Raw genomic sequence first — 20,856 nt, 5'->3', positions numbered from 1 at the left:
TGAGTGAGCCAGTGTAATTACAGTCACAAGGGACATAACATCTTAGTTCCCAAGGTTGAAGGCACATTGAAAATGTAAGCGATGGTTAACATTTTTTACAATGGGCGTTGGTGACCACTTACCATCAGGTGGCCCATATGCTCGTCCACCTTCCTATTCTATGAAGAAAAAAAACTTACCGTCATATTACCAGGAAGTACACCAGAACACAGTACAATTACAAGATAAATCTGCAATTTAAAATCCATTAAATGAAGTCATCGCAAACAATTAGCTTTTGAATAATAATTATATTAATACCATTTTGTTTTTTTTTTTCAGGAAATTGAGCACTGCTATTATCACGGCACCGTTAAGGATTATCCAGGCGCCTCTGCAGCTTTTCACACCTGCAACGGCGTATCCGGTGTCATCCACATTGGAAACGAAACCTTTGTCATTCATCCCTTCTACGGCGGCGATCTATCGGTCAGTTTGCATGCTTTTTAATTAATATTTTTATATGGCAAAATTTACATTGTTATATGCCAGTATCAAATATACAAAAAAGGTCAGTATTGTTTTTAATAATTACAATATTTCTCATGCTACCTAAAATTGTTAGTGTTCATAATGTTTTTATTATTAATTTTTTATACATGAACATTATTTATCGAGGAATTTTCGGCCAAGGTAGGTAGGATTCACATTCTTTCGATCTCATTCGACACCATAACTAACTATATAAGCACTTATATGAAATGGATACTTTATCGTAAGCTGGGTTACGTATTGTTAGAAATACTTATTTGTGTACTTCACTTAATATATTTAATAATTACAGATTTATATATTGTATTTAATAAACATATAATCAGTTTCAGAACGTAATTAGTATTGTTTCGTAATAAAGTTACAAAAAAGTTTTCCCGCTCTTATATAAAAAAGAGAGAACTAAACGACTCTCATCGAATTGACAATATATGATATTTTGTTTTATAAGATTTATAAATATCTCATAAGTTTATTATATGAAAGATATTAAAATTAACAAATAATAAAATTTATTACTTCTACTGGTGTATTTATTAGTATGTAATTGTGAATACAATTTTGCGTGTATTCTTGAAATGTTATATTAACATTATGTTGCATGTAATTTTCTGACATTTCACGACCTTTTCTGCGGTGAGTTTCGAGTATGACCTTATTGAATAGCCGTACTTTATCGAAAGTATAAAAAATATGAAATTATACATGACTTTTATTGAGTTCTTTTAATAAACACAGTTTAAATTTAAATCACTGAAATCAGGTTCAAACTATAATATCTATATTACGTTAAATTTGTTATTATAATAAATAAAAAAATTTTACTACTTTTCGACCTCGGTTTCGCCCGCGTATTAGCGATGGGGGGAGCAAGTGTTAGGTATATGAAGCTTATGTCCTTCTTTGTGGGGTTCAAGCTTACTTCATACCATATATAATTATGTTATTCTTATTTATTGTGTTAATGTATGCTAATGTATGTACCGCCTAATCTATTGTACCTAATTTTGCCCTTACCTTATTAATTCGATTCAGTGCTTTAGCCGTGCAATCGTAAAAGAAAGACAGATAGACAAAGATACTTCAGCATATATATATTTGTAGTAAATGATCACGCCCACACATATGCATTGCAAGAATTGTTACGACTCTTTACGCCGCTAATGTGCTGTCAAAGCATAGCATTTATGTTATATCCCTTTTGCCATAAGACAGGCTAAATCACCGTTCACATCGGTCACAGTACAGAGTATTGACCTTGAGTGGTAGAACAACTAACTGTGACATAAATTCCATCGCGCACAAAGCAAGTTGGCAACTCCTTTCTTTGTAAATGGAATTCTTTACCAGCTCACGTGTTCCGCTCCTCTTACAACCTTCCTACGGCACGGTTACTTCAAACGAGGAGTGAAGAGGCATCTTGCGGGCCGTACTGGCCGTCGTCGTGTTTGGAATCTGATACTACTTACCATCAGGTGAAGTGGAGTCATTTGCATTCCCGGCGAATATAAAAAAAAAGCAATTGATGAGTTATTGGCACACAGACGAGCCTGTAGAAAGCCATACAAACGACGAAACATTAAAATCACTTTGAAATATCCAATCAAATCAAACAATTTAGATTTAATTCAATTAATGTAACACAACCAACATATTGAAACATTGACAAATAATTTCAAAGCTAAAATGATACGTCTAAATTAATTTGTAGCAACGGACTGCGGCGTTCCGTTCGCAATTAAACTACTGCTAATTAATTATTGTTTTCGGTACAACGAATACATTTATCCAATGCTAATTATGATTAAAATTTGTTACACTTTTGTTCGGACTTCGATATATATATCTAACATTTTCATATTTAACAATGTCGTCTATATAAAAATAGGCAAAAAACAGTCAATCGATTTTTTTTCAAGTTCGATAGCTATTGATAATATTTTTTTTGTTATCTATGAAACATAAAAAAGAAATCAGAAGATATTTTCAATGATCATGATTATTCTAACAATAGTATGTTAGGACGACGATTGATTATTCATCTTAATGTCATTTAAAGAAATGATTTACTTAACATCTACAAGGACTTTGTGTGTAGAGGAGATCTCAAATACTTCCTATAAGAGGCCACTAGATCTATTTTCTGTCGAAAAATCTTATTAGCAGCCCGGAGTCAGGAAGTTGGAAGTGTGTACACTCCCGTACCTCGCAAAGCATGTAAAGCCATTGGTCCTGCGCCTGAACTCTTTCCGGTCGTGTCGGATTGCCATTGATTGGAACATTGATTGATTAGGAAGATACACTAAAGGTACGGATGTCTGTGAAGATTAATTTTTTTAAACTCAATAAGCAAGCGTTTGACCGTTGACTTGCCTGATCTTAAGCATCGACACGGTCTAAGATGTACCACGCTTGCCTAAAAGAAACCTGTTCACTCTGGATCTGATAACACCAATGTTGTTCCTGATAGGAAATACGGACTCAGGCAAAGCATTCCACAGTTGAGGGATTGAGATTAGATAAAAAATATAGTGCACGTCATTCCCTCAACATTCCAACAACACGCTCTATTCCCTCACTCACATAAACCGACGGGATAACAATATAACATGATTGAGATGGAGAGAGAAATGACCGGCTTACAATTTACATGATTTCCGAGGGACATAATTGTCACGCTACCTCGCGAATCCGAAACGCTCCGATCCCTCCTTGATAGAAAAACTCAAAAAGTTTGGGTCCGAATCGGACTTGAACCCCGTGACCTCTTGACTTTCAGCCGAACAATGTAACCACTAAACAAACGAGGCATTATTACAGTATATATTATTATTAAATAAACAATTAAATGTTAAAATGCAGTCGCGAACATAAAGTGAAGTTGAGCTTATATCCTAGGAACAAATACATAAGTATTTATATATTATAACAAGAGTGCGTCCTGTTTGTTTATTCAGCTCTGAAGGATTTGTAAATATTTCCATAAAGTATGTTCAATATATTGTAGAAATATTTAAATTTTACACCGCAGATGTGGAACGAGCTTTAATAGATCTTGTTTCAGTGTTTCGGTATATTTTGAACAAAATATTTGAATATATTATATCGCCTATGTGTGTTCTATTGTCTAGTTTGTTACAGATTCGAAGATTCTAGGCTCGAATCGTTATACCTGTTCAGACAAAAAATATTTAAGAAAATATTCAATAGCGGACCACGGTTCAAATCCCTGGTCCGGCCATAAAGATTATTAGGCTTTTTATCAAGTAATTCTTAGTCGCAGACTTGTTTATACTTCCATACCTGGGAAACTACCTAAAGCCATTGGATTGCCATCCCAGGGGATTATGAGAAAACCCCTGTCTATGAATGAATGAAGTTTTAAGTCCAATCAAAACGATCAACTAGTTAAAATTACATAATGCGTTCATGCAAATATAAATTATTCCTGTATGCTGACAACAGTATCTATTTCAAAGGATAAAATCATATACGTATACAAGGGCTCCCAATTGTATCAGGCCAATTAGTTTCGATGAACAGTCGGCCGGTTGAAATTTAACGCCAATTGGCAACAAAAAGAACAGCCGTTTAATATCAAAATATTTACATTTTGAATAAGCAAACCATAAAATTATAAATAGACTTGAACAAATTACAAAAATATACATAACGTGTTATATCTAAATAGTATCGTAAGAATAATACAATAATTTAAAATAAGAAAAATCACATTTTTTTGCAAATTAAGTTATGATTAGTTTTCGTGTATTTTATATTATTGCTAGGAGGCGAAAGGAAAAAAGTTATCCGAGATGGCCCAGTGGTAAGAACGCGTGTATCTTAACCAATGATCGTGGGTTCAAACCTGGGCAAGCGCCACTGAATTTTCATGTGCTTAATTTCATCTCATGCTTGATAGTGAAGGAAAACATCGTGAGGAAACCTGTATGTGTCTAATTTCACTATAATTCTGCCACGTGTATTCCACCAACCCGCAATGGAGCAGCGTGGTGGTCTCCTCGAAAAGGGAGAAGAGGCCTTAACCCAGGAGTGGGACATTCACAGGCTGTTACTGTAACTGTTACTAAAGGAAAAATTCTGACAGATGTATAACCAATCCATATTTGCCCAGCAGTGGAATATTACTTTTACTATAGTGTCGAGACAGTTATAAACCATATCATAATCAAAAATAGTGAAAAGAACACCTTTGAACAGCTCAAGTACACCAAGTTAGATTCCTTCGTCGTCCGTAAGTAAGAATTTAAGCTTGCACTTAAAAAAAATTTTAATATTAAAATCGATTATATCTTACTATGTCGTCAGAGAGAGAGTTTTCATTCCACGCATTTTCCAAGCGAAGGCTGAATAACTTATAAATAGATGAAAACCTTTGATAACAGATTTGCAGAACAACAAAACATCTGCATAAAAATCATGGACAGCATATTATGTCTATACTTATATAGGTAGCTTTAGTTTATTTTTTTACACGCAATATGCAATACATTTTTTTTAATTCAAGCAGTTTTGATGAATAAAAAACTAAATTTACCTTAAATAATTGAGTAGTAGTTTTTAGAGATACTAAAAGATTTTTAAAAAATGCTTGAGAAGAATAATAGCAAGTGCGGAATATGTACTTGTTAAGTGCACAGCAAAAACAACTTGACTCAATACTGATTGTATTCTAATATTTGTTCATATCTCAATATTTAAGACAATATCAGATAATATGCCTTATTATTTCGTGAAAAGTCAGGATAGGTAAGTACTAAAATTATAATTGAGCGGCAACCCTACGTACTACAATTTTTAACACTTTTCTTTTTAACCTAAAATTTTCATTGGAAAACGAGCTCGGCTTTACAAAAAAAAAATGTTAATATTTTCTTTTATTACTTTCGACAGCAAAAGAACGAAACAGCAACTCTCCACGTTATTACACACTCCCACATTTTTAAGGCTTAAAAATTATTACGAACAACGCACTCCGCTAGAATAATTATTCGTATGACTGTAGCTGTTTCGCTTTACACCATAAGTACCGTAATTAACTTGGTCCTCGTAAATCATTTTTTTTTTCACGCGACCTCTTAAATTCTGTTTACTCGGATGACTTGCTAATTTTCGGGTTGTTTTTTTTAGCGGAGTTATTTCATAAATTACGCAATTTGGCTTAATTATTTGAGATGTATCGTGACAGGTTATCTTTTTTATTGGTATAATTATGCACAAATAGCGCTGAAGGGAATATTTATTCATATTTAAAAAATACAGTATAAATCACATTCAGTTTTATTGTTATATGTATTCTACAATTATTATATCTAGTTATATTTTGTGATAGAGAATAACAAGTAAAATTTTGCTGTTTATTTCGATAGAATATTTTGTTTTTCTTTCGGTAGAGGTAAGGTACCGGGTTCCCTTGGAGGTGGGAACCGGGTTATTTGGGATTCATACCCTAAAACCACTTCGCTGGCCGCCCTCGGCATAGATCGAAGAGGCTGCGGGACCGTGTTGATATAACGCATCCGATTAGATCCGCCCTTTCGATAGAACACAACGCGGGGTGTGTTACCGCTGTGCAGGCACATCATGAGTACCAAACATACATAAGTAAGACTGCAAATCTGCTGTAAATATTCCTGTGTTAAATGGTGAGTGAGCCAGGGACGACTATGACATTCAACTGGTTTTCATTAAAATTGATATATATTTGAGCACGGCGAGTATTTTAGCGCAAGTTATTAGACTAAAGCCTACAAACTTTAAAGCATTGCAATGCATGGCGTGCATTAGCTATTACTAAATAAGTACTTGAAGAGATCACGTGTGGCTTACAATCAATATTATTAAAAATAATCGGTAACAGAATGAAACCGCAGCAAAGACTATACGAAATATCAATAAACGGTGGCTATTAATTAAGCGAGTCGTACTAGTGTTTCCGAAATATTCCTGTTAATATAATTACAAACTATTGCATATCGGGAAATAATAACGCGTTCATTTGACGCGAGCGAACTGAAACATTAATACGCGTTTTAATTTTACACACGAATAACATTGAACTGTTAAAACATGGAGAGTTTACGTTGAAAATATATACTGGGATTTGTGAAGTAATGAGATCAGTGTATGTAAATCAATTTTATGTATATAATAGCTTGGAGAGCGCGCTAATGAGCTATGGTAGTAAATGATCGCCACAGTAAATAGACATTGATACTGTAAAAAATATTAACAATTTCTAAGATCGCCAATGCTCTTAGGAACTATAATAATAATTTAATAATAATATCCTGGAACACTTTTCACACATGGCCATCTGCTCCCAAATTAAGCTTGTACAAAGCTTGTGGTATGGAAACCAGACAACTGATATACTACATATACTACTTTTCTTTTGTAAATACATACTTATATAGCCTTCAGCGTGAAAGGCAAGTATCTACCAACCACGCCAACCGGCTAGTCTACTCGGAACTAAGATTTTAGTGCCTGTCTCTGGCTAACTCACAATTCAAACCGGAACAAAACTATACGATATATTGCTGTTTAATATAATAAGTGGAATAGTGTAGAGTAGAGTAAGATGGGTGGATGGTACCTACCACTAAGTAAATTTCAAGGCATTCTCATTAGTAACCCAGATTATACAAGTAGGCAGTATATAAATAGTCGCTTGCTTAACCTTGTAAGAAATTAATCTGGAGGACTAATCATAGGCTACATCATATTTTATTATACGTAATAGCTTTCTAATTGGCGAAACAGCAACATTAAAGCAACTGTTTTTATTTTTTTACGATCAGTTCAATGGTTTATTTGTGATGACGTAACAATCTGTTACAGTTAACAGCCTGTGAATGTTCCACTGCTGTGCTAAGGCGTCCTCTTCCTTTTTGAGGAGAAGGTTTGGAGCTTATTCCACCGCGCTTCTGCAATGCAGAAAGTGAAAATGGTGAAATACACATGTGGCAGAATTTCAGTGATTTCACGATCTTTTCCTTCATCGTCAAGCACGAGATGAATTGTAATCACAAATTAAGGACATGTAAATTAAGTGGTTCTTGCCCGGCTTTGCTCCATCATCATCGGTTAAGATTCACGCGTTCTTACCACTGGGTTATATCGTCTACAATCTGTTAAAGCACTATTAATTAAATCTTTAAACAGATAAAGGAAATGCCAGTTAGTGTTCTTAAAAACAAAATCCGATTTCTAAATTTAAATCAAACGTAACATAACCTCAAATATCAAAACAGTCAGTACCTTATAATATAACATAAAACAAATAAAATCCAAACAGATATGAACAAGTTATTATCGTAGTTTTAGCTATAACGGGCTTGTATTAATTACGGTGAATATTTTGACTCAAATCCCTTTAGTCAATAGGGATCCCGTGAGACTGTTATCATGATACGAAATATAACAATACCATTGATTAATCTCTAGATAACGCTTTTGTTTCCGACTGCTCGTGATAACAGAAATAGCTTTTGTACTATGATAATTGTTCTATAATAATTCATACAAAAATATCAATTACTAGTTTGAGCCAGATTTGTTAACGTGTATTGTTCCGCTACAATAGGAGTGTATACCTTACTTATATATACATATATAATATATATATATATAATCACGATCTTGCCAAGCATGAAGCAAATCTCGAATCTCGAATTGAAAGTCACAAGTCACAAGACTGTTAAATCTGACCTTATTCTTATATCAATTATTATCTAACTATATATATCTAATAAAATCCAAAATCATGCCTTTTAAAATGGCTTATGTTCGAATTCGGGACGTCGAGATCTGCAGCGATATAAGTTAACCACCGCACCAAGATAACACCTAGTACATGAACTAAATAAATACCTCTTTCATTCCATGTATTTGTTATTTAAATTGCCAAATAAAATCTATTTAGGGTAAATTCAGAGAATTGTATTCACGTTAAGCTCTACGCCTCCGTTGTTTTTCTTTCTAGACTAATGTGTTTAATTAAGGCTAAGTTTTACTCTGAATTTAAATTTTCTTTCATTTATTTTTCAACTTTATTTTATTTCGAATTGTACGTTTTCAATTTTAAAATACTTTTTATAAAATACTACAGTCGTTTGTGGGGCTTTATTAAGGCTTTGCATGTATAGCGCCGTTTGAATCGACATATATGTATTTAACCTTGATTTAATCTCATCCCTTTACGATTTTGAGACTAAAGGTGTCTGTGCTTAAGCTCAGACCTTTTCACTATAATATCTCGCGCAGTTGGCGAATCACTGCTCAAATCCATCGTGGCCAAAATCGATCATAATGACATAATCATATTTTTTTAATTTTTTTTATAAGCACAATGCAATAAAATAAACTGTAATAATAAATAAGTTCCGTTATTTGATAATGTTACTGGTATAAAAAAAAAACATCTTCACTGCTGGGTGAAATCTCTCATTATAAAAAGTAGATCATGGATCTTTTTCCATCGCGCTGTTCCATAACGGGTAGAAATGCGGTTTAATTTTATCCTCATGCATTAAAGTTATATACATCCAAGTTTTATCATTTCCAAAATTATTTACAATTCAAAAAGACCTTTGGGGGAAATTCGACATCTATAATCTACGTGTTTTCATTGAGCAAATTCATTATTAGCGTTTTTTAATATAGAACATGGATTTTTACATTATAAAATATGTGACTTAAGCATAAATTCAAATAACAACAAAGTGAAAAACAACAAACACGGCTACTCGTATATCTGGTGTTCACAGCTGTCACTGCGAACAGTGTCAATCTATCGGTCCATCTCTAAAGAGCGAGCTTAATGTTCAGACAAGAGTGTCGCTTATTAATTATAAAAATATTAAATTAATTCAACCCTTTGGACGGTTCGAAATATGTATTCACTTTTATACGTTTACTTATTTTTTGTTCATGTAAACGGGAGTGGAAGTCGGTGTCTTATAGAATAGTTTTTCTATTGTAAGCAACCAGTCTTCACATTATTTAGTTGATATTTAATTGTTATATATCAATTCGTAAACTTTTTGTGAATAAATAAATAAAAATGTATTATTATTATTATTATTCTACTGTGAAAAATATTTTTATTTATTTTGTTTTTATTTTTATTGGCAAACATACAGTACACACCACATATATTATACCATAATTAAATCGTTTCAACCAATCAAGTTTCTTCTTAAAACTAATTCATGAATGGCAGTAAACAAGCAATTTAGTAAATTATAAATAATAATTATGAAGATTACAGTTAACGAACAGCAAAACAATAAAATATATACATAATAAAAAAATAAAAATATAAAAACAATGACTAAATTATCAAATGCACACTAACTCTTTTTTTTAATAAGGCAAAATACTCAAGGCACTGACGTATATAAACATTATTTATTAACAATGAAAGCTATCTTGTTATACAAGAGTATCAACGATTCAATCTCATGCTCCGTTACTACTTATGATAATTAAATATTACTTACTTTTAAATACATAAAGCACTACGGTGCTATTTTAGTATGAGTAACTTGTAGCTTTAAGAACCCACTTTATATCTCACACGTGAAATGTTGACAACCGACTTACATTGTTACGCTATATTAACGCGTGTATTATTTGAATATTACAATTATTATAGCCAATATCACAAATAATCTAACGCGTGTATTTCAAATTTGTTCTTAAAGAACAGTTCTACTGTTAATCATATTTTGTTTTAAATATTTTAATGCCTGCGTTAAATAGAATCTTTGTTTCTTAAATTGCATTAATTTCCCATTCGTGGTCTTCTAGTTTTACTCGAAAAGTCTTAAGTGTGCGCACGCTTCAAGGGTGAAACTGTCATAGCAACCGACATTTGTCAGGGGTGAGATAATCCTCGACCCTTATCGTGGAGAGCCGCTGTATAAATTTACTGACACCAGATTTGTGACGAGAACGAGGTCGTATGCTGTATTTTTAAGCCTTATTATTAAAGTTTTAATAAAATTGCTGATAGTTCAGTACAAATGGCACTTCTTAAATATTTTTGACCAATATAATGAAAGCGTTTGTTTGTTTGAATATTACTAATAAAATAATTTTTTTTTGATCGTTATGTTTCTTAATCTTTCGGGATGGATATAGATTTGTGTAACGACACTGAAAAACTTACTAATAGCAAATGACGTGAACTAATTTCAAATATAAGCTTATTTACAAGTACTTAACAATTACACGATGATCGTGGGTTCAAACCCGGGCAAGTATCACTGAGTTTTCATGTGCCTTAATTGTGTTTACAATTCATCTCGTGCTTGACGGTGAAGGGATACATCGTGAAGAAACCCGCATGTGACTAATTTCACTGAAATTCAGCCACATGTGTATTCCACCAACCATACCTTCTTCTCAAGGAGAGGAGGCCTTAGCCCAGCAGTTGGATATTCATAGGCTGATACTATACTGTACTGTTATTTATCAATTTCTGTTACAATAACAGTTATTTAAAGAACCATTATCGCCCAGTGAAAATAACATGTATACATATTATATGTTGATCTTACATAAATTTAGATACAAATTTTAAAACCACCAATAAATTCATCACAGTTTATTTTTCGGATGGCAATAAAATGAAACTTCTTAAAGTAAATATGGGCAACATTAGAGGAAAAACTTCAAACCTATTCTTAAGTAATAAAATAGGAATAAATTATTCTCTAAGTGTTTTTAAGCTTTCAAGGCGACTCACCTTGAAAGCTTAAAACCTTAAAATAAAAGTAGTTGTTCAGTCGTTCATTGTATTTTATAAAGCTTATAAGAACTTTTGTATTGTCAAATAGTTAATTAGTTATCTATGATCTCTGTTCTATTATATAGAATACAAACTAGTAAGCAAACTTAGCAGCATTCTTTGTTCTCTCGCTCACTCGATGGGACTATGACCTGAATTTACATGGATTCCGTAAAGCAATGGTATAGAGATGTTAACTCCTGGCTTTTATTGAGTTTTGTTGACAGTTTTTTTTTTATATTCGCCGGGAGGGCAAGTGACTACTCCACCTGATGATAAGTGGTAGTAGAGTCCAAACGCAACGACGGCCAGTACAGACGGTAAAAACGTTCTGCACTAGCCTTCTTCGCCTTGCCGGCCCGCAAGATGCCTCTTCACGCCTCGTTTGAAGGAATGTAAAATGCAATGGCTTTTATCGACAGATCCTTTATCGATACACTCTATGATCCGAAGCCATATAATCACTAAAATTAAGAGGCATCCAATAGAGATACCTCTTTTATTTGTATTGCATTGCATAGTAACGCATAATTATTAAAATATATGTGCCCAAAAATTTATAAAATATTTAATTCCTTAACTACACTTAAATTTTCAGCGAGAAATGTTTGGACCATTTTGCACGAACAGCTTTTTAAAAGGCGAAAATTATCAAACAAGCGAGTCGAGTCAAAATTTATAGTAGTATTACAAGGAAAGCGTCAAATTATTTAGCGCTCAGGAACTCATTTGGCTCGCTCGATTACAACTGATTACATGTAATTACGGAGCGAGGTGAATTGTAATTTCGTTTGCACTCGCGCGGATGCGTTTATCGAATTATGACGGGTTTATTACAACCCGAAATTGATTTTTGCCTCTTGTAATAATTCATACATTGTTCGAACAATGTTCGGCCCATTTTTGTGATTTATTACAGCTTCGTTCGGTTTTGACATTACGTTGTACATATTAAATAATAAAAAATTAAAATTTTTAAAGATAATAAAAATATAATAAAAACCACGTCGTTAATAGAAAACCTTCATAAAAGTCGTGTTTTGTTAAAATAAAGCATCGAAGCATGTTGTTCTGAGTAGTACGTTTTTTTTTCAATTTACATGCTTCCAAATAAACAATAAATTATAATATTTACTACTACATTTATAATATTATTAAAAACTATAAAATTAACCAACATATAATAACACTATCCTGGGACATTATTCACACACGGCCATCTATCCCAAACTAAGCAGAGCTTGTACTTTGGAAACCATATATGATATACTACATATACTACTTTTCTTTTGTAAATACATACTTATATAGATAATTGCATCTAGACTCAGGAACAGACATGTTCATGCACACAAATGTCTGTATTGGGAATCGAATCCACACCTTCGGCGCAAGTATCTACCAACCACGCCAACCAGCCCATCAAATATATGATACAAAAATTATCCATCCAGACTATATTATAATCTATATAAATTGTTTTAAATATAATGAATATATTATATACATATATAATAGTACGAGCGGAGTTTAGCAGTTCATGCGAACATAGACAAGTTTGAACGTGCTTTAGAAGCCCGAGTTTCGTTTATTAACGCCTCCGTGGACCACTCGACTCGGGATAAGTTCTGCTTTGTTTAAACTTTGAGATGGGAAGACAAAAATTAACTTGTATTATATTATGAAGACTAAACCTTGCATTCATTTAAATTACCACAATGTATTGTAGCCGTTATATTTAAAATACATTATTTAATCGAGTAACTCTTTTGCTTTGTGAATAGTTTAAATAACTGAAGATCGCGAGGTCCTGGGTATAATAAAACCCGCGGTCTTGCCAGTACAATTGTGTTGGAGTGCGTAATTCGCGTGACCAAAATCGTTGAAGAGGAGACCACAAAACAGGAACTAAATTATAAGCACAATTTAATTAACTGCAGGAACGTACATTCTAACCACTACGCTATCACGGCACTATAATACTCATAAATGATTCTTTATAAGATTAATACACGAACAGAAATGGTCTTCTTGACAGATTGATTATATGGAAGCAGTTACTTCACATATATTGGAAACTTAATCTTACACTGAAAATTGGCAATAGTCGAGAACATGGAAACTTCAGAAGCAGAAGCTGACGTGACAAATAGCCTAGCGAGTTGCACACTTAAAATAATTGTCATATATCATCGTGGAAGTATGTGAAGCATCATGTGCTATGAACGAGGCTAAGATTAAAAAGTTATTAGTGTAAGTCCTTCAAAAGTATATTTGATAGGCTATTATTTGCTGGAATTTAACACTCTCTTAACCGCCTCTAGGACGTCCTTTATTTTCTGCTTCAACGAATACACGATTTCGTGATTTTGTTTTAATTTACACATTATTATACATAAGCATTTTGCTACGCTGTTATATGATTTTTGATACATAAAATTCACTATGATACATAAAAAGAAAAAAAATTGAACATTTTTTTTCATTATTGGTGGCGATGACTCAAGTGTTTAAGAATAACCAAATAAACAAACTCATATTCGCATTTATAATAAAGTGGAGATATAAATAATAATGTCCTCCAGACCGATTTCCGCCACGGCGATCAATCTCAAGAGAGATTAGCCAACTACGCGGGAGATATTATAGATCACAAGTGTGTGCGCATACACAGGTGCACATTCTATTCCGTAACTCTCATAATCCGATGGGATTCGCGCAGGTTCAAAGGCTTTACGTGCTTTCCGAAGCACGGGAGTGTCCACACTTCCAACTTCCAGATTCCGGGATGCTACTGAGAATTTTCTGACAGAAAAACCCACTAACTTTTTACTAGCCCGACCTAGGAATTTAACCCAGGATCTCCAGGTCTGCGGCCTTACAACAAGCCACTAAATAAACGAGGCAGTGAAGATATATATGGCTCTCTATTTGTAACATTTCTCATAGAAGCATATTAACAAACCGCACTAAGTCATCCCAACAATGTATACATGAGGTAATAGGAATGTTTTGTCCGCGAAGAGATTAGGTCGAAGGGGATCGAGAATGGAACCTCGACGACATATTATTTACGAAATTATCGTATACGTTTTGAATGTGAACGCACACATTTACTTTGTTCTACTGTAGAATGTTAGGAAATGTATTTATTTATTTTATTTTAACAAACCAAACAAATAATACATCCACGAACATATGAAAAATGATGACGGTGATAATGTCCGGACCGATTTCGGCCATGGCGGCCAATCTCAAGAGAGATTAGCTGACTGCGCAGGACATATTATAGTGCACAAGTGTGAGCGTAATCACAGGTGCACTCTCTATTCCCTTATTCTCATCCTTGGACCTCCTTTTCGACACGACCGGAAAGAGTTCAGCCACAGGACCATCGATTTTACGTGCTTTCCGAGGTACTGGATTACATATACTTCCAACATCCAGACTCCGTCTTCTTAAGAAAATTAATTGATATGAAATTTAATATATAAAATAACTAGTATCAACTAGTGCTAAGAAAGCGGACTAAAGGTCATCCAACTCAATTTGGCTGACTTATATGTTATGTATTATAATACTAAATATCTATATTACATTAACAGCCTGTTAATGTCCCATTGCTGGGCTAAAGCCTTCTCTCTCTTTGGAGGAGAAGGTTTGGAGCTTATTCCACCACGCTGCTCCAATGCGGGTTGGTAGAATACATATGTGGCAGAATTTCAATGAATTTAGACACATGCAGGTTTCCTCTCGATGTTTTCCTTCACCGTCAACCACGAGAAGAATTATAAACACAAATTAAGCCCATGAAAATTCAGTGGTGCTTGCCCAGGTTTGAACGCACGATCATCGCTTAAGATTCACGCATTCTAACCACTAGGCCATCTTGGCTATCTATATTAGACATTCTTAATATTATTATTTGCGAGGAGACATCGTAGCTCCAGATTTTCATACCCAACTGTGTCGCATACGTGCCCACAAAGATAATAATCTTCGTACACGAAAAATATTTTTTTCTTAGGTCCATATTGTCGTACCCGAATCTATACCGCGTTCGTTGACGTAATTCAACGCGTTCTTCGAAAATAACTCTATCTATCTATTCAATGACAAGAGCTCAACTTTGTTTGATGAATTACTAAGGTACTCTGAGAGTTTTGATAACAAAATATTATATTGCTATTCAATATTGATAGAACCCTAGTAACAATTTATTTTTATATTATATACATATAAGATGAAATAATCATTATATTATTATTGATACATTAAATCTTTATTTCTGTTGTTTTATATTTATTATCGCTTTCCTTTTGCGATTCTTTTAATTTATAATTTATTCATATTATCTTTTTAATGAAACTTCGCGGTTGTAATTGAATGTAAATAAAATAAATAACAGCAATTAAAAAACTGATACAAAATTGTGTAATCTAAATAGCAAGGGCGTTTCCTGAAAAGAAAATTCTGGACTTATTTTACAAAGGCGGAACTTCATTCAACAATATGCAGATTTTTACGATGAATTATAAAAAAATAAGCATGAATACCGCTTTTACCCGCGTTTGAACTCGCAAACTTCGGTTAAAATTCAAGAGTCCTAACTTCTAATCGAACGAATTCAGTTTGTGTTGAATATCGTTTTTCTCATGTTATAAATTTTACTACATGGTTTTACGTGGTAAGGTTTTGTGCAAATCTGAGGTATGACCTAACCGGCAGATATTCTATCGCCAAACAGCAATATTTAGTATTGATGTATGAGTGAGCCAGTGTAACTACAGGCTCAAGAGTCATGACATAGTGTCTAAGTTTGGTGGCGTATTGGCAGTGTACAGAATTTTAGTTTTTTACATCGCCAATGTAATGGCAGTGGTGACCACTTACCATCAGATTCACATTAGCCACACCGCCTACATATTTATAAAAAAAAACTTGAAACAAAAGCCTTATTTTATAGCACGGATTGAATAATCAAAATTGCAAACATGTACCCAGTAATGACCATCGCCTTTACACTGATAAACCATTGTTCTCCCCATTGTTCGGATTTGCTAGAAATCTTGACAAAACGTCAGCTTAAACAGAAAGACTGACATCTCGGGACGCTATAGAAATTGACTTTAATAAATATCCCCGAGAATAAATTAAGGAAACAATACAAAAAGTTTTCAAATGAAGACAATGTTTGGATCAGTGGTTTGCCATCTGAGTGGTACCACTACTTTCACATCACTTGTTTATATTAAATATTCTATTATAGGTTTCTAAAAGAATAGCAGAGCAGGCAAATGAGTCATATTTATTTATTTATTTAAATATATATTTATTTAAATAAATAAATAAATAAATATGACTCATTTGTCAAAAATGTCATCATTGTCATCATTTATCAAAAAAAAAAAATAAACATATAATGGTACGTGGTACCCTTAGACGCATTACATTAGATAATGCGCAACCAATCACGAGATATCGTGTTATATACTATGTGCCTATAATTAAACTGGCTCAATGCCGAAAAAAGCCTCAAAATCGAAACAGCAATACAAGTATTACGATATGGTGATTACATCATCAAATTTAAGTCACAGACGTAAATAATCTAGATGCTGGGTTTAATACTGTTTTGGTAGAAATAAATTAGTTATAAATTATTCCAAAAATATAACTTATTCGTAACACAAATAACTGAATAATAACTTGATAAAAATCAAATTCATCCTCATTAAATTCATTCAATTTCCATATATTTAGCCTTTAACCTAAAATTCCATTTCAATATTTCATTAATGGATAAATCTTCAAACGGTGAGCCGTTGAGTTTTTCATTAATAACAATATATTCAGAAACGATATTCTTCAATAAATTGAGGCGTCCCGATTTCGTATCGGTTCGGGGGCTGTGAGTGCTAACACTTCGTTATGTTTAAACGAGGCCTTGAATTATTTATAAGCTGTTGTTTTTCGTTAAAGAAACGAGGTACATATGCAAGTATTTGCTTGGGTTTTATAAGAATCCATTAATGTACGAGGGGCCTCCATATTTATCTCTTTATTATAAAGACAAATATCTTGGGATTCAATTTTGTTTGTTAATTTCAATTTTGTTGTTCTGCGGGCCGGCAAGGCGAAGGCGGCTAGTGCAGAACGTTTTTCCCGTCTGTACTGGCCGTCGTCGCGTTTGGACTCTACTACCACTTACCATCAGGTGGAGTAGAGTCATTTGCCTTCCCGGCGATATAAAAAAAAAAAAAAAAATTATATCTATAAAAATAGTGTAGCGAGTGAACAGTTGACTTACAAATATTGCATATCCATTGTTGTTACATTCATGAGATATCTCCAAAATTAGATTATTTGGTCTATTGTTATATTTACTCATTAATTTAAAAAAAACTTTAGGCATTTTTGTTTTTTTTTTTTAAATAAGACAATTCAATTTGCAGTAAGTGTCAGGAGCGAGGACAACAATAGTCCATATGATCAGGATCGAACCTGTGACTTTTACACTACTAGGTGGTCCATTAACTATTGCGCTATTATCGCTTACTGTGTATATATACATACATATATAACGCATTAATTTATTTTATATGCATATAAAATTTTAACTAACTATAATATCAATAGCTAGCATTTGTGTTTCACTATGTCGCAGTTATTAACGCCTGTCTCCAATGGATACGTATCGAACTAGCATTCCAAATTTAAATAAATTTAAATTTATACTAATATTATAAATGCGAAAGTAACTCTGTCTGTTAGTTGCGCTTTCTCACCTAAACCACCGAACCCATTATGATGAAATTTGGTACAAAGCAAGCTTGAACCGCAAAGCAAGATATTGCTTCTTTTTAATACCTATTAGCGGACATATCTTGTGCACGCGGACGAATCCACGGGAAAACACTAGTTTTACCTATACATAACTTCAACCAATTCAATTAAACCATAACTAAATACATATTCGTTCTATTATAACAAAGAGTCTTGATTAGTCCCGCTGTATCAATTTACAAAGTGCATACCGCCATCACGGGACAGATAACCGTCCCACGATCCCGGGACAATTTTGCCAAATTTGTCCCGTTGACTTTTTATTTTCGTGTTTTTTTTCGACTACAATGTCACCGCGCACCCGTTATTTTCATTTTTATCAGCGCGAGTGCCGTGAGCCCGGGATTACGATACGTGATCGCATCCGATGAAATCTCCGCGAATTTAATTTCGATCTGCGGATATATTTTATTCTCTTTCATTATAACATGAATTTTTGCCATTATCATAATTGTTTAAACTCGCTTGAATAAAGGTGACATTTTTATATTAAGCTTTATATTTTCAGAGAATTTGCTTTTCATTTGTATCATGGTTTAAAAATTAGATCAAATTCACGTAAATAAATACGTATGTACCAATAAAAAACCATATTCCTGTTAAACCTTTGTATCTGTCAAAGGCTTATAAATGTTACTAGAGTCCGTTGCTACGCTCGTGTGTGAGGGGAGCGGACAATCTTTGTTATAATTGAAAATTTCTATCTATTGCAAATCTTATTCAAATCCGTTCAGTGTTTTACTGGTGGTAGGGCTTTGTGCAAGCTCGTCTGGGTAGGTACCACCCAGTCATTAGATATTCTACCGCAAAACAGCAGTACTTGGTATTATAGTGCTCCGAATTGAAGAGTGAGTGAACCATAAAGGGACATGAGACATAACATCCCAAGGTTAATGGCGCATTGGCGATATAAGCGATGGTTAACATTTCCTACAACGCCAATGTCTATGGGCGTTTGTGACCACTTACTATCAGGTGACCCATTTGTACTCTTTTTGCGTAAAAGAGTAACTAAGATCCATCCGTCCTCATAAACTTACGCGTGTATAATATTAATAGCATACATAAAAATATTTTTGTTAATTAAACAACCTGAATATACCCTACTTCCGAGAAACCTACCTGCAAAGATATCTCCTATTAGATTAGGGGTTAGCCAAATTTTACACCATTATATATTTATAATGTAATGTTAAAGTACTTGGAACTATAGTATATACACTGACTCCAACCAAAATTTTGATATTATGATGAATAGCCTATTCATACTTTGAGAACACAATAGACCGTTTTATATAAATTGTTACTGCGTTATGTATATATATACGTAACTCATTAATCATTTGCGCCCATATGAGCAATCATCATTGCTCATATGGGCGCAAAGTAAAATACAATAGTTTATAATTACATAATTAATAAAGAAAATATTGTTTTATGGTTTTTATTTAATGCTAATCATATAATATCAATTAAATTTTTTAATCAAAATTTATCATTCATAGATAGATAGATAGATAGATAGATAGATAGATAAAATCCTTCTACTCAATACAAAATAAAAAAATAAATAACAAAAAACAAACAAAACGTCTGAATAAATAAAATAAACCTTAAAACTTACAAACAATTAAAAAAACACCATTCAATGACGTGATGACCCCTCACACCGATTTTCCCGTGGTCTCCGAGCAACGACATAGGATGGGCGCGTAAGCAGGTAGTCGATAATTATAATGAATTTCAAAGTAGACTCTTCTGTTTAAAAATCTGATAGCTAATAAATAAGTTACTAGCTTAGCTTGTAAAATAATTCAAAAGTACTTATAAGAGCATATTAATTGTTTAAATATTTTTTTTTGATAGAAACCTTCCATTAATTTCAGTTCTTTCCATTAAACATCAAGGAACTAAAGACAGAACTTCGCGCAATATTTATTATACATATACTACAATAATTATTATATTATAACAAAATACTTTTGATTTTTCGTGGAATTAACATATTTAATAGGTCTCCTTAGAAATGCCGCGTAAATACGATCACCTGTAATTTATGTACGTGTCAAACTTGAACGAAACTTATAATTGCTTTCGTACTGCCTCAGATAACTGACGACAGGTGACTAGCTACCTCCTAATGACTTCCACGCATACATAAACGTATAGAAATTGGCTTAAACTTTAAAGTAGCTGACGAAGTTTTCTTTAAGTACTCCCTAAGCTCATGCTTCCTTTGTCTCTCGTTTGATTTAAATTTATTTTTGTTTTCATCCGACAATGGTGAACTAAAATGAATCGCATATTTTCTTTATAATATTTATATATAGTAGCAGCGCAAGACCGGCAAATGTGGAAATCCTTGGGGGAGACCTTTGTCCAGCAGTGGACGTCTTCCGGCTGATATGATGATGATGATGATGATAAGTTTTATAAAGAAAAAGATAAATAAAAAAACATGCAAAGTAAATAAATTTTTTTAAGATCGCAATCATCCCAATATTTGATTTCTTTCAGAATAATCTAAAGACACCTATGCAATCACTTGAAATTTCAAATTATACATATGTATATATATGAAAATAAATCAATATATGAAATTAAATAAGAGTAGAAAAAAGTCTAAAGTTCAATTTTACCAGTTTCTGGAGTATCATTGT

At 33.1% G+C, this 20,856-nt stretch overlaps 1 protein-coding gene across 11 annotated transcripts in view; it reads left to right on the top strand.

The window, feature by feature from the left end:
- LOC126769939 (disintegrin and metalloproteinase domain-containing protein 23) overlaps positions 1-20,856 on the top strand; it is a 533,325-nt gene that overhangs the window by 432,287 nt on the left and 80,182 nt on the right. For all 11 annotated transcript variants that reach the window (XM_050488959.1, XM_050488967.1, XM_050488957.1 and 8 more), the window contains one exon: positions 322-468. In XM_050488959.1, coding sequence (XP_050344916.1) covers positions 322-468 — 147 coding nt within the window. The remainder of the gene's footprint in view (positions 1-321; positions 469-20,856) is intronic.

This window comes from Nymphalis io, chromosome 8 (genome assembly GCF_905147045.1).
Source record: "Nymphalis io chromosome 8, ilAglIoxx1.1, whole genome shotgun sequence".
NCBI classification, from domain to species: Eukaryota; Metazoa; Arthropoda; class Insecta; order Lepidoptera; family Nymphalidae; genus Nymphalis; species Nymphalis io.
This window is presented reverse-complemented; position numbering and strand designations above follow the sequence as displayed.